General features: G+C 36.6%; 1 protein-coding gene across 1 annotated transcript in view; it reads right to left on the bottom strand.

The window, feature by feature from the left end:
* rnf13 (ring finger protein 13) overlaps positions 1 to 13,929 on the bottom strand; it is a 47,641-nt gene extending 33,712 nt beyond the window's left edge. Inside the window, 3 exon segments of the mRNA NM_201044.1 lie at positions 7,093 to 7,173; positions 7,264 to 7,400; positions 13,806 to 13,929. Coding sequence (NP_957338.1) covers positions 7,093 to 7,173; positions 7,264 to 7,377 — 195 coding nt within the window. The 5' untranslated portion in view covers positions 7,378 to 7,400; positions 13,806 to 13,929.
* Between the last annotated feature and the right edge of the window lie 1,213 nt (positions 13,930 to 15,142).

Here is a 15,142-nt window from a genome sequence, read left to right as displayed (position 1 = left end):
AGGTTAAACTTTCTAGCCCATTTACAGCACTGACATACATAAAAAAAAAACAAAGAATAGACTTGGGTCTATTGGTGTGTGTGCGTCATTGCATACAAGGTTTCTGTATTTATAACCACCACCTCAGAGAATATTGGGGGTCACGAGTAACTGGCATTCTCATTTTGAGGGTCGCGGGCTGAAAAGTTTGGGAACCCCTGATTTAGCAGACACTTTTATCCAAAGCCACTAACAAATGAGGAGAAGGAAGCAATTTACACAACTATAAGAGCAACAATGAATAAGTGCTGTAGGCAAGTTTCAGGTCTGTAAAGTCTAAGAAGGAAAGTATTAGTACTTTTTTTTTTTGAGTACAGTTAGTGGTATATCCAGAGAGGCAAATGCAGATTAGGAAGTGAAGTGGAGACTAAATAGTTGAGTTTTTAGTCGTTTCTTGAAGACAGCGAGTGACTCTGCCGTTCTGATGCAGTTAGGGAGTTCATTCCACCAACTGGGCAGATTGAACGCGAGCGTTCGGGAAAGTGATTTCTTCCCTCTTTGGGATGGAACCACGAGGCGACGTTCATTCACAGAACGCAAGTTTCTGGAGCGCACATAGATCTGCAGAAGTGAGAGCAGATAAGAAGGAGCAGAGCCAGAAGTCGCTTTGTAACCAAACATCAGAGCTTTGAATTTGATGCGTGCAGCAACTGGCAGCCAGTGCAAACGGATGAGCAGCGGAGTGACATGTGCTCTTTTAGGTTCATTAAAGACCACTCATGCTGCTGCGTTCTGGAGCAGCTGAAGAGGTTTGATAGAGTTAGCTGGGAGCCCGGCTAGCAGAGAGTTGCAGTAATCCAGTTTGGAGAGAACAAGAGCTTGAACAAGGAGTTGAGCTGCATGTTCAGATAAGAAAAGCTTTACAGTTTCCATGTTCATTCCTTTCCTTCCACTGTATCTTTTTGAGAAAAAGGCAGCAGCTTTACAACCTGTCATTCAATCAGAAGACAAAGTCAAAGCCAAGCTGACAGCCAATCTTTCCTAGGCTCAGCAAAACTTGCAAAAAATACCTCTGTATTCCTGCAACTGCAATATTTACACAAGTATATATATATATTTTAAATCTTCTGCAATGATATTTAACTCGTGAATTTGTTTTACATTTATTTACACCTTGTTGACCAATTTATGCATGGCCATTAAAAATACAATGTTCCTTAACCAGATGGATTTTCAAGTTACTCATAAAGAGAATGTTACTTCAGTCATGTTGTTGTAATGTTTTAAGTTGACTAGTTACACAATAAAAAAAAAAAAACTAAATCAAATTGTAAAACTTTATAAAATCACATCGGTCAAACTTTATAAAAAACTTAAGATTTTTTTTTTTGCCATATCGCCCAGCCCTGACCACAGTTTACTTTACTCTAATTAAAGTAGTTAAACTATTAAATGTCACTTTAAGCTGAATACTAGCGTCTTGAAGCATATCTAGTCAAATATTATTTACTGTCATCATGGCAAAGATAAATAAATCAGTTATTACAAATGAGTTATTAAAACTAGAAATGTGCTGAAAAAATGTCTGTTAAACAGAAATTTAGAAACAAAATATACAGGAGGGCAAATAATTATGACTTTAATAGTATATAAAATGCTAGAATAACATTAAAAGTGAATAAAACTATTAAAACTATGTCAACTAGACAGCAGGTTTGCTGCAGGTTGGAGATGATTTTAGTAGTTGGTGGTTAGATTAGATCGACAACACGTTCCCAAACGGAGAGCAGATTAAGCAGGATTTCAGCCGGATTAAATCAAGATCAACGCGATATTGAGCAGGATGAATGGCCAGAGGTTTATTACGTGAAGTCCAGCTGAGCAGGACAAAGGTGAACTCTGTGGCTTTAGAGAAAGAGATGAAAAGCTGCTGGACGATTTTAGTTAGAAGACCCGACTTTGTTCCTATAAATGAATAGAAGATTATGATCTGATAGATAAATATATGCTAATGTATGCACATGTATATGGTTATACTTACTCATATTGTAATGTGTGACATCCCCATGTGTATAATGAAGATGGTCAGTTGAGATTGTTCTGGAAGGAATTATATTATGGCAAGCGTTCTTACCCTGGATGTAAATAGTGCTTTAATTTCTATTTATTTTTAATTATTATATTTTATTTATTTATTATTATTTTTTATTTATTTACATTATTTTATTAAATTTTTTTTCTTCTCTTTATGCTGCTTTTTATTTTAAAATTCACAAAATTTGAGTACTACCGTGTAGTGAGTACACCTGACAATAATGTACGTAATCTTTATACCACTTAGGGTCACATATTGAGATACCAATGCACCTTGAAATGCTGTATGATTGTACTCAATTGATTGTTCACAATAAACATGAAATAAAAAAAAAAGAAAAGCTGGTGGACGGCTTTTAAAAAGCTGATCGGAGAGAAAAGGAGAAGTGACACAGATGTGAAGTAATGTGATTTTGACAGTTTTCACCGACGCATCACGAGGTTTGGTGAGGTTCAGATAAACAGAAACACGAAATTAACACCAAACTGGGCTGAAAGAAGAGTCTGCGTCTTAATCCACAGAGGTCATTCTATGCTTCACGTCTACTACTGTTCATACAGACACCGGAGGTAGATATATTCTAGTAAATGATAAAATTGATGGTTTGGATATTTCACTTATGAATGTCTATGCCTCAAATGAAGACGATCCAAATTGGATCAAACACATTTTTAAAACTATACTACAACAGAGCCAAGGAATCCTTTTGTTGGGTGGGGATTTTAATTGTGTTATATTGCAACATATGGACAGACAGCCATCTCCATGTTGCCCTCTTCCTAAAATGAGTGAGAAGCAAATTGGGCAAAATAAAAAAACAAGACTAGTGGATTTACAGTGGAAACCAGAAGTTTACATACACTCTAAAAAAAAGGAACATAACCATTTTTGTGTCTGTTGTTAAATCATAATAAATGTTTACTATCTTAGGTCCGTTATGATTACCTAAACCACAAGTGTCAAACTCAGTTCCAAAAGGGCCGCAGCTCTGCACAGTTTAGTTCCAACCCTAATTAAACACACCTGATCAAACTAATTGAGTCCTTTAGGCTTGTTTGAAACCTACAGGTAAGTGTGTTGGAGCAGGGTTGGAACTAAACTGTGCAGGGCTTCGGCCCTCCAGGAATTGAGTTTGACATCCCTGACCTAAACGATTTACATTTGCTAAATGTGAGAGTAATGAGAGAATTTTATTTTCAGAGATTTTTTTATTATTTCTAGACAGTCAAAAGTTTACACACATTTCCTTGGTATTTCTTTAGCTTTTAAACTGTATAACTTTGGTCAAATTGCTATCCCTTTATAATCACAGTATCTCCATGGCTACTTCCAGCCATGTCATAAAGCGCCAATCATCTCAGACTGGTTTCTCGAACATGAAAATGAGTTCACTGCACTCAAATGGCCTACACAGTCACCAGATCCCAATCCAATAGAGCACCTTTGGGATGTGGTGGAACATAAGATTGACATCATGGATGTGCAGCCGACAAATCTGCAGCAACTGTGTGATGCTGTCATGTCAATATGGAGCAAAGTCTCTGAGGAATATTTTTAGTACCTTGTTGAATCTTTGCCACGTAGAATTAAGGCAGTCCTGAAGGCAAAAGGGGGTCTGACCTGGTACTAGTAAGTTGTACCTAATAAAGTGGCCGGTGAGTGTATGTAACCACAAGAATCTAATATTCGCATTTGCTCAACAGACGGTCATCAGAGCCCAGTGGTGTAGTGGTTAGTGCGTCGACACATGCCCTCCAGTTCTCACGGCGACCCGAGTTTGATTACCGCCTCGCGGTCCAATGCCAATCCTTCCCCTCTCTCTGCTCCCCATGCTTTCCTGTCAATAATCTCTACTGTCTTATGCATTAAAGGTGAAAAACCCCCGAAAAAATAATTATATATAAAAAAAATACAATGAATAGCATATATCTATGGACCATAGTCTTTTGTTCTGCCTATACTACAATTCCCACAGCTAAATCTACTGTTCAGATGTTGTATTTTAGACATTTGTCAGGTTTTTATCCTCAAACTGCTCCTGTGTGTAGCGATAGTTTCCTAAACACCACATCTAGCGCCTTCAGTTGTGTTTTGATGTGATTTTCGACTGCTGTAGCTGTGAAATAGCTTGAACAATAAAGTGCGCAGCTAAAATTGTTCATCAGCCAATCAGAATCTAGTATTCAACAGCACCGTAGTACAATCCCAACTATTGCACATTAAAAACATTTGCCCACCGATGTGAAGCAAACAACATACCTGCAGCTCGCCCTAATAATAATCAGAACATTATCATCCGCTAGTGTGCTAATAGAGCTAATGCTACAGTAATCATTCTTGGTTTGACGTTATTAGCATTGATATAGAAATCACAAGCAGGTCTTAACCTTTAAATTAGACATCTAAAACACCAAATTATCAATAATCCACAAGATATTTTGTTATTTTATAATTCACAGAGACACATGCTAGGAGGCATCTGAGAGTTATATCACATCTTATAAAAGAAATGGCATAATAGGACCCATTTAGCTTCGGCTGCAATAAAAGATAAAAATAGGCATCGGCAGACGCTTGTCCTCCTGGAAATTCATTTCACCAGATTCCTTCTGACTTTTCAGTCCGGTTCAAATGTGTCTTGCACATTACTCTCCGTAAATATGCTCTGTCAGATCTTTCTCCAGCATGTAAGTGCTTTTTCATTGTCAGCAGGTAAAAAGAAAGCCCAAATAAAGCCGGAAACGCACACTTTGGTCACAAACTCACTGCTTTCAATAATAAACTCCAGTATATTTGCTGTCGCACATGTTATAACAAACGTTCTTGTGTTTGATGAGGACTAAGGTTACATAGACACAAAGCTAAAGCTTTCCCTATGCAATCTTTTCTGCTGTTGTTGTTGTTGCTTTATCTAAAAAATAGCTGCGCACACACAAAAACACTGATACAGACTAAAACCGTTGCAGTAAACATGGCAGACCAGCATAAGGTGATGTAATTATCGTATTACATACAAACCAACCCAAGATGAACATGGCGAATGGTTTTGAGTACAGTTGTTAACCTCAGTAGGCTGTTGTTGTTTTTCTTGCGGTTACATACTCACCGGCCACTTTATTAGGTACACCCTACTAGTACCGGGTTGGACCCCCTTTTGCCTTCAGAACTGCTTTAATCATTCATGGCGTAGATTCAACAAGGTACTGGAAATATATTACTCAGAGATTTTGCTCCATATTGTTCCACCACATCCCAAAGGTGCTCTATTGGATTGAGTTCTTGCGACTGTGGAGGCCATTTGAGTGCAGTGAACTCATTGTCATGTTCAAGAAACCAGTCTGAGATGATTCACGCTTTATGACATGGCGTGTTATCCTGCTGGAAGTAGCCATCAGAAGATGGGTATACTGTGGTCATAAAGGGATGGACATGGTCAGCAGCAATAAAAAAGGTACAGTAGGCTGTGGCGTTGACACGACGCTCAATTGGTAATAATGGGCCCGAAGTGTGCCAAGAAAATATCCCCCACACCATTAAACCACCAACACCAGCCTGAACTGTTGATAAAAGGCAGGATGGATCCATGCTTTCATGTTGTTGAAATGGAGACTCATCAGACCAGGCAACATTTCTTTAATCGTCTATTGTCCAGTTTTGGTGAGTCTGCAGTGGCACCCGGTGTGGTCTTCTGCTGCTGTAGCCCATCCGCCTCAAGGTTGGACGTTCAGAGATGCTCTTCTGCAGACCTCGGTTGTAATGAGTGCTTATTTGAGTTACTGATGCCTTTCTATCAGCTGGAACCAGACTGGCCATTCTCCTCTTGCTCCTCCTCTGGCATCAGCAAGGCATTTGCACACACAGACCTGCCGTTCACTGGATATTTCCTCTTTGTCTGACCATTTTCTGTAAACCCTAGAGATGGTTGTGTGTGACAAACACAGTTGATCAGCAGTTTCTGAAATACCCAGACCAGCCCGTCTGGCACCAACAACCACGGCACATTCAAAGTCACTTAAATGCCTTTCTTCATTCATTCTGGTGCTCGGTTTGAACTGCAGCAGATCGTCTTGACCATGTCTACATGCATAAATGCATTGAGTTGCTGCCAGGTGCTTGGCTGATTAGAAATTTGCGTTAACGAGCAGTTGGATAGGTGTACCTAATAAAGTGGCCGGTGAGTGTACACGATGCAACAGTGAGTCAAGATTTAAGCTGATGACATCATCGTTTCACAAAATACGCAGATTCTTGAATCTGTTAAAAGTTATTGCCTCATTACGAACAAACAAAGCAAATTTCACAATATACATGTTAAACTAACAAAAGATCCATTTAAACAGACTGTACGCTTCTTCAGGGTGGTGCTGACTACATTTTTAATCTGTATATCCTGCATTTTGTTCTGATGGCTGTGAACTGCTCCTTAAATCCCTTTATGGAGTGGATGTGAATAGAATAATTTTACAACTGCCCTAGAGTTGAAGAGTTGGGTTTTAGCATTTTTGAATCTATTCTAGTGGGAGCACTTTTAGCTTAGCTTAGCATACATCATTAAATCGGATTAGACCATTAGCATCCCACTCAAAAACATGTAAAAAGAAAAAAATTCTATTTTTATATTAGGCAGCTTTGTTAGCTAGTTGGAGACTATTCTTAGATGCTGTGTATTATCAGCCGGAATGGTGTGGCAGAAAAGTATGTTGTTTCTTATTATGCCATAAATTAGTTCTAATAGTTAGTTCCCATATCTGCTGTGACAATAGCAGTTTTTCGTGTGTCTAAGTACACAATGTAACTACAAAAGAGTGAAGCTCTAAATAGAAACATCTAAACTCTTTAATCATATTTTAGTGAGATGCTAATGGTCTAATCCGATTCAATGATTTATGCTAAGCTAAGCTAAAAGTGCTCCTACCACAACTGGAGATCCTTTAAACTGTGATACATTATGCTACCAATTATGATCATTTGTTTCCAATCTGCCATTAGGTTTTAGTAATATAAGTCAATCAACTCACCTTCAGTCCTTCGCTGGGCAGCCTATAGCCAAACCGAGCCGGCAAGTCATCAAAGTTCTCCGTCTTGTTGTCAAAGGAGTACTGAAAAACAACCACAACCCTACATTTACGGTCCAAGCAAGTGTTTTAAATGCTGCACATCAATATACAGTCACGTCTTCAGGGACTTACAGCTGATATATCGGCCTCCACGGGCAGAAGATTGAGAAAGGCAAAGATCTGAACCGTGAAGATGGTGTAAATCTGTGTGGCGGACAGCATCAGCATCCCCAAAGACAGCAGCATCTTAAGATCTGCTTCGATCACACCTGCGAATGCACACAAATACAAAGATATTTACACGTCAGGAAGTCCCCTTCATAACCATTTCCTGTTTCACAGCGGCCATTACATTATAATTGAGTGCCTGCTTTTAGGAAGCAAGCAGAAAGATAATGCCATTTTATATGCTTTTAAAGGGATAATATATATATATATATATATATATATATATATATATATATATATATATATATATATATATATATATATATATATATATACATACGTGTGTGTGTGTGTGTGTGTATATATATATATATATATATATATATATATATATATATATATATATATATATACATACATATACACACACACACACACACACACACACACACACACACACATACACACACCCATATACGATAACCAATGTCAGCAACATTTTAGCTCAGTCAATTTCTATTAGAGGTGTCAGTGTAAGCATGATAAAAATAAACATTATAGTATTTACTATAAATTACAACAGTATATTTTATATGTGGGTTAGGGCTGCACAATTTATTGTTTCAGCATCGATATCACAATGGGATCATTCGCGATAGTCATATATCAATTAGCCTTATTTGCATCTTCTGCATTTGATGTGAAACCAACCGTTTTGACCAATGAGAAAGGAGAAAACAGTCTGCACGCTAGGGATGGAACAATACAGTTAGCCCACGGTTTAATACATACCACGTTTTTTTAACACGGTTTTCGGTTCGGTTTTCATGGCTTGACACGTGTGCTTTTTTAAAAAATTTTATAGGCAATAGGAAAAGTAAGAGGATAAGGAGAAAAAAACAAAAATGATTTATTGCAATAAAATTTATTGCTTAAAGCCAAGGAAAAGTACACTAGTTCCTAAAAAAAAAATTAACACTGAAATCTCACAGCTGCTGGTAGCCCCCATGTACAAACTAGGGAGCATATAAAATCCAACACTTTGAAAATAAACACACAAGTAAAGTTAATACAGATGAATTGGCCATTTCGAATAAACATATTTGTACTTAAGTAAACATAAATAAACCATCTTAATTATCTTGGTGCTGGAAAAATTGCGAGACTGTAGTCTGTAACGCAGATCGAGTGCTTTTATAAGATGACAAAAGCCCGCATCTCCCATAACATAAAACGGCTGCAAATCTTTATCAATAAACAGCCGCACTGCCTTTGTTATTTTATGTGTCTCTCAGAACCAGTTGAGTATGTTTGTTGGAAAGATTCAGCGAGGGATTGTTGCTATTTGGAGGACTTTATTGCCTTCTCTGCTATTCTGCCTTCAGACAGTGATATTGCTGGGTGATGCGCTGCAGATGTGCAGTCATGGTTATATGTGTAAAACAATGCTTGAACAGTTATTTTTTGTTTGTCGTTTTTTCTTTTATTGGCATTATACTTACCGGCAAAACCGAAATGTCCTCACATCGCAGATTTGAAAGAGGCCGGCGCTTTCTCGTACTGTTGCCTCACTTCATCGCCGCTGGCAATGTTAAAGTGTGGCATGATGGTCAAGCACCCCCTAACTTTAGAGCACAGTGATTGGATATTTACTCGCTGGGAGGAGTTTCCTCATCTCAGCTCATGTACTTACAGGCACACACAGTCAATTCGGGGAGATATAAAACGCACATAAATTATTTAAACGCAAAACCGCAATTCACAAGCGCATATTGAACCTTGGAGGTCGTACTGTACGGTTCAATATTATATTTGAGATCGTGGCATCCCTAGTGCAAGCTGACATTATGTATCCTGCAACGAGCACTTAATACTAATATCTTGCAAAATAATTAATAAATGTTGTGTCATCATGGCAAAGACAAAGAAATTAGTTATTAGAACAACAACCTTGGAGAAATATTGTTTAATAGCACTTGGGAATTTTTTTTTTAAGAGTAACAAATATCACAGAAGGGCCAGTATTTTTGCTTTCAACTGTATATAATTTGTCTTTCTTCATCTGAATATGCTGCTAAGAGTCATCGATTGACTGCAAAACATGTGTTTGGTCTAATAGTCGTCCAGTTACAGTGTTAACAGGTTCATGACAAGCAGATATACCTTTACCCTTGTCAATTTGAGGATCAATAGTGGCTGAACTAATATAGTTTTCAGCAAAAATATGCATAAAAATTGTAGTCTCTCATAAACGCAGATCATTAGCACTGAACAGCTTTTACAGCAGCAAGTTCTAGAAATTAAAGTTTAATTTTTTCCCAAAAGAGATTTGAAAAGCATCTCATTTGCTATAAGCCATGAAAAAACACACAAATGAGCTAGGAGGAGTATCACAACATCACAATCGCTGAGCATTACAATTTAAATCATTTGTAAAAATGTAAAACTGTGTGCTTTACAGCAATAACGAGGGGGAAAAACTACAATCCCATGAAGCATTGGGAATGTCAAAAAAAAAAAAGAATAATGCTAATTATAGTTACAATAAGAAATTAATTTTAAACCTACAATAATAAATACACTTCAAGTTTGCGCTGAAATCCCCATATACAAGTGTTAGTATTTCAACTTGATTACATTATCTGCGGTGCTTCGTGGGAGTAGGTGGAGCTAGTATCTATTTTGGCTCTCTGATTGGTGGGATTTTCTACATAGAATGGGTATAGTTTTCAGTATGGACGCAACCGACTGCAAATCACGACCCATGGACCAAGCACAAAAGGATTAATAGCACATTTTTTTTAACTTGTAGATAGATCCTAAATTTGTAACAATTGCAACTTGTTGCTCTATATCAGGGAGGCCAACCCTGTTCCTGGAGAGCCACCTTCCTGCAGATTTCAGTTGCTACCCATATCAAACACACCTGAACCAATTAAATAGGACCTGAACACCACGTGGTAATTACAGGCAGGTGTGTTTGATATGGGTTGCAACTGTAATCTGCAGGAAGGTGGCTCTCCAGGAACAGGGTTGGCCACTAGTGGTGGGCAAAGCGAGGCTTCGTGAAACACTGAAACAGTCGAAGCAAATGTGTCGAAGCTTCGAAACGTTTCGAAACCCCACTCTACAGTGACACCTAGTGGTAATTTTTTATGTATTGCACTGAAACAGTTTCAGCAAAGAACGATTGAACATATTGAGGGATTAAACCCAACTTTGTACATGAATTCCTTCAAGTGACATAGTACAGTGGTTAAGGTGTCAGACTTCCATGCAGGGTTAGTAGGATTCGAAGCCAGTTTGTTGCAGTTGTTTTGAAATGCTTTATTACCAGTTGGTAATGCTTTGCTCTTGTATCGTTTTGTTTCAACATTGGTCTGATATCCGAATAAACAATTTGTGAATAAATATGTCTTGTTTTTGTCTTAAAACAGGGTTGTTGCTAGATCAAAAACGGTGGCCTGAAGTTATCAAGAATTATTTATATTATTCATTAAATTTCCAATTTATTGTATTTTATTAATGTCTACCCTAACCCTAAACCCAACCATACTGTAAAAATATTTATTATTGTTTTACAGTGTTACAAAAATGATGCTAAATTGATGGCGTAACTGTAGCTGTATCCTATTTAGGCTACACAAAACAGAAACATGATTAAAATACATAAAACCATGATTTCAGAGTATTTGTACAAGTCGGGATTCGAACCCAAAACATCATGCTAAGCAAAGATTCAATTAGCAAACCTACAGTCCTCTAAGCCATATGAGACAGAGGTAACTTGGATACCTTGGCATTCAAATTAGGATTCGCCAGGTCTCGAAACGTTTCTATGCTGAACGATGCTTTGAATCGCTTTAGTCACGTGACTAGGTGTTTCGAAACACTTTAGTCACGTGACTTTGGTGCTTCGGATCATGCTTCGGTGCAGTGTTTCGAAACACTTGCGCTTCGGGATCTCGACACTGTGTCGAAACATCAGTTCCACGTCAGCCATCTCTATTGGCCACCCCTGCTCTATATGAAGGCTGCAGCAATTACAAAGTTCAGCCAATAGGTGGCAACAATTAAAACAGCATTGGGCGGGTTAAAATTACCAAAACAAAACAGATGTTCCAGCACATAACGCACATTTTTAAAGCAGAAAATCTGACTTCAGCATTGTTTTTTAGATAAAGAACATTCACTGAGCATGTTTCTGAAATATCTGCAAACATATTAAGCTGTTTTTATGCTTTAGAGAAGTCAAAAACTTACATATAGAACTTTTAACTGTGTTTTTATGTGTTGTACAAAAAATAAACTGCACAGACTTTCACCCCGAACATTTTTATCGAGTTACTCATCAGAAACGTTTTATCAAACAACTTTTTCAGAATTCATGTTTTTGATACGGGTGTCTAATTTACATCGTTTAGTAAAACTGTTTTCAAGTTATGTTTAGCACAGACTTAAGTTTCTAAAATAACTCAAAACTAATAAACTAAACAATCTCAAGGGAGATCAGGGTTCTGATGTCTTTCCACTCTATTTTCGCTAATCAAAAACAGTAATATTAAGACTCGGATATAAAAAAAAAAACGGTGATAAATACTAGGAGTGTAATGCATTACGGTTGATCCGTGATTCATGCGGATCACAACCCACGGTTCACTGAACACTCGTGACACGCGGATTAATACTTTTTTATTTTTGCTTTTACTTATAGATGAATCCTAAATTTATAACGATTGCAGAGAGATCGCCTCTCGTGTCATTCAAATCACATGCATGAAAACATTTAGGCTTTCATAGAGGTAAAGTTGGTTTTATATTCGCACATTCAAACTTTCCTCTTAATAATATAATTTCATAAAAGTATTATTTGCAAACTCTAAATAGCGAAATGATATTAGCAGCCAATGACTACCAAAGTACAACATTGTTAAAAGTCAAATAAACAGTGTTAATGTTGTTTTCAAGTCACACTTGCATGCTAATTCAGATTGAATATTCAAAATAACATGGTAAACAATATGGACACTTCTAAATGAACGAATGTGTGAATATAAAACCAACTTTACCTCTATTGGACTTTCCTGTAAAAACTTAATGATGACAGAAGAAGTTGTGGTGGGTTATTCGGGATGTGGTGGGTTTCTTAGGTTATTAAAGGTGTTTTCTGTCACTACTTGTTTAGCCTGCATTAATGCATTCAGTGTAAGCTGCACAATTAGTCATTAAAAGATCGGGATCTCAACACCCACACAACATAAATTATAAATGATGGTGATTTGCATATATTTATCAATCCTTCTAATCTCTGCATTCAAATCTGAAAACGCAAAAATCAAGAAAGAGTGAAGACGTTCAGTTTACAGTCAAATAACACAGCAGTACTGGGATAAGAGTTTATAGTTTCGATAATGCCACTGATGTTTGTGGTAAAGATTAAAATCACCATCATATGCACTTAACTTGACGCTCAAATATTAAAGTTGTAGGCAGCAATTACGTTATTCAACCAGTAGGTGGCGACAATCAGCCATCAAAAATATGTCACTGAATAATTCTTCACAAATGATGATGATCTAGCAATGAAAAAACTACAAAAACAAGCTAAAAAAATAAAGTGATCCGTTACACCACTATCAAATACTATTTACTTAATCTCATTCAATTCATGTGTATTTCTCAAGCGCTTTTACAATGTAGATTTTATCAAAGCAGCTCATCATAGAAGTTCTAGTAAATTATAATATCTATGATATTTTTAAACTACACTGTAAGTACAAGTAAAAAAAAATACTTTTAAGGATTAAAAATATTTGTGTTTTGATGGGAGGAGGGCCAAAATCATTTTTAATGCGATCTATTGTTGTTTATATTTACTACTGTTGTATATATCCTCAAATGCATTACGTTGATGTAGTTTTTGATCAGTTGTGACTTTTGCAGAAAGTACAGTTTGTCATAGCTACCAAACCCTTTAATAACACGAATTAAATAAAATTACGGCTATTTTATAGTTTTAAAAATCATCTTAATGCCTAAAACTCTCAACTGAGGTCAAAACTTTTATAATTACTATTATTCTGCAGCATCACGTAACGTTACAGGCATCGGAATGCAAACAAATTAAACTCAGCTACAAAAAACTTGCAAAAATACACACAATTCGTGACTTATATGCTTTAATTTAACTTAACTTTAACTAAAACCTCCCAGAAATGAGTTATAATCTTGCTAATCAACACTGGCTTGTGATTGTATGTTAGCAACGCTAGCTAACTGTAAACACAACGGATGTACTCTAGCGTAACTATAAACGACCTGCGTTCAATCTACAGCACATTACACAACGAATACACGGCAAAAACATCATAAACATATCACTATTAGCAATGTCATGCACAAAAGGAGGAGGAAACGACCACAATCCGACATAGCAGTAAAGTATCATCCAAACGCACCGACTGCTAGATTAAAAATCAGACCTGCAGGAAGAATCTGCGACTTACCATTACATTGGAAGATGTCCGGGAATATAATAAACCCCCAATGACATTACAGTAGAGGGAAATTATAGGCTTCAAACTGCTTAGTGCGACCTCATATCGTTTGGCAGGCCAGAATGTCAACAGTGATCCAACAAACACACGCACACACGTTTATGAACGACACACAGCGCCCTCTAGCGCACAGTCGCGGATTGAACACACCGTGATTGACCGACATTATTATCAACGAGCATATAAATACAAGTTATTTGTTGGAAAGTTTCACACACATAAATTTAGATTTACTGAACATAAACCCCCCTTTGATGAATTGTAAAAAAGAGTTGGAAATGTGGGCCTACTTATATACAATATCAGTGTTTAATATGAATGGTAAAGTTGGTAGACAAACCTTATGGTGGCTTAAGAAAGCCTAGCCTGAACGTTTGAGTTAGTTTTAAAGTTGAAATCATTGAAGTAGTTTTCAAGAAGTGTGAAACAGTTGGCATAGAGAGATAACTACATGTATTTTAACATGTTTCTTGCTGGGAGGTTGATAGGGGTTAGGATGTTTCTAGTATGGACTGGTATATTGTTAGTGTGTGTGTTAGTAAGGTTTAGTACATTGTTAGTATGGATTAGTATATTGTTAGTATGGATTGGTATGTTGTTCGTATGTTTCTAGTATATTGTTTGTATAGATTGGTATGTTGTTAGTATGTTAGTTGTATGGATTAGTATGCTGGTAGTATAGATTGGTATGTTTCTAGTATGGATTAGTATATTGTTAGTATGGATTGGTATGTTGTTAGTATGTTTGTAGTATATTGTTAGTATGGATTGGTATGTTGTTAGTATGTTTGTAGTATATTGTTATTATATTGGTATGTTGTTAGTATGTTTCTAGTTTAGATTAGTATATTGTTAATATGGATTGGCGTGTTGTTAGTATGTTTGTAGTATGTTTATAGTATATTGTTAGTATGGATTGGTATGTTGTTAGTATGTTTGTAGTATATTGTTAGTATGTTTGTAGTATATTGTTAGTATGGATTGGTATGTTGTTAGTATGTTTGTAGTATATTGTTAGTATGTTTGTAGTATATTGTTAGTATGGATTGGTATGTTGTTAGTATGTTTGTAGTATATTGTTAGTATGGACTGGTATGTTGTTAGTATGTTTGTAGTATATTGTTAGTATGGATTGGTGTGTTGTTAGTATGTTTGTAGTATATTGTTAGTATGGATTGGTATGTTGTTAGTATGTTTGTAGTATATTGTTAGTATGGATTGGTGTGTTGTTAGTATGTTTGTAGTATATTGTTAGTATGGATTGGTATGTTGTTAGTATGTTTCTA

This window comes from Danio rerio, chromosome 22, assembly GCF_052040795.2.
Source record: "Danio rerio strain M-AB ecotype USA chromosome 22, GRCz13ab, whole genome shotgun sequence".
Classification (NCBI taxonomy): domain Eukaryota; kingdom Metazoa; phylum Chordata; class Actinopteri; order Cypriniformes; family Danionidae; genus Danio; species Danio rerio.
The sequence above is the reverse complement of the archived record's forward strand: the minus strand, read 5'-3'. Positions and strand labels throughout refer to the sequence as shown.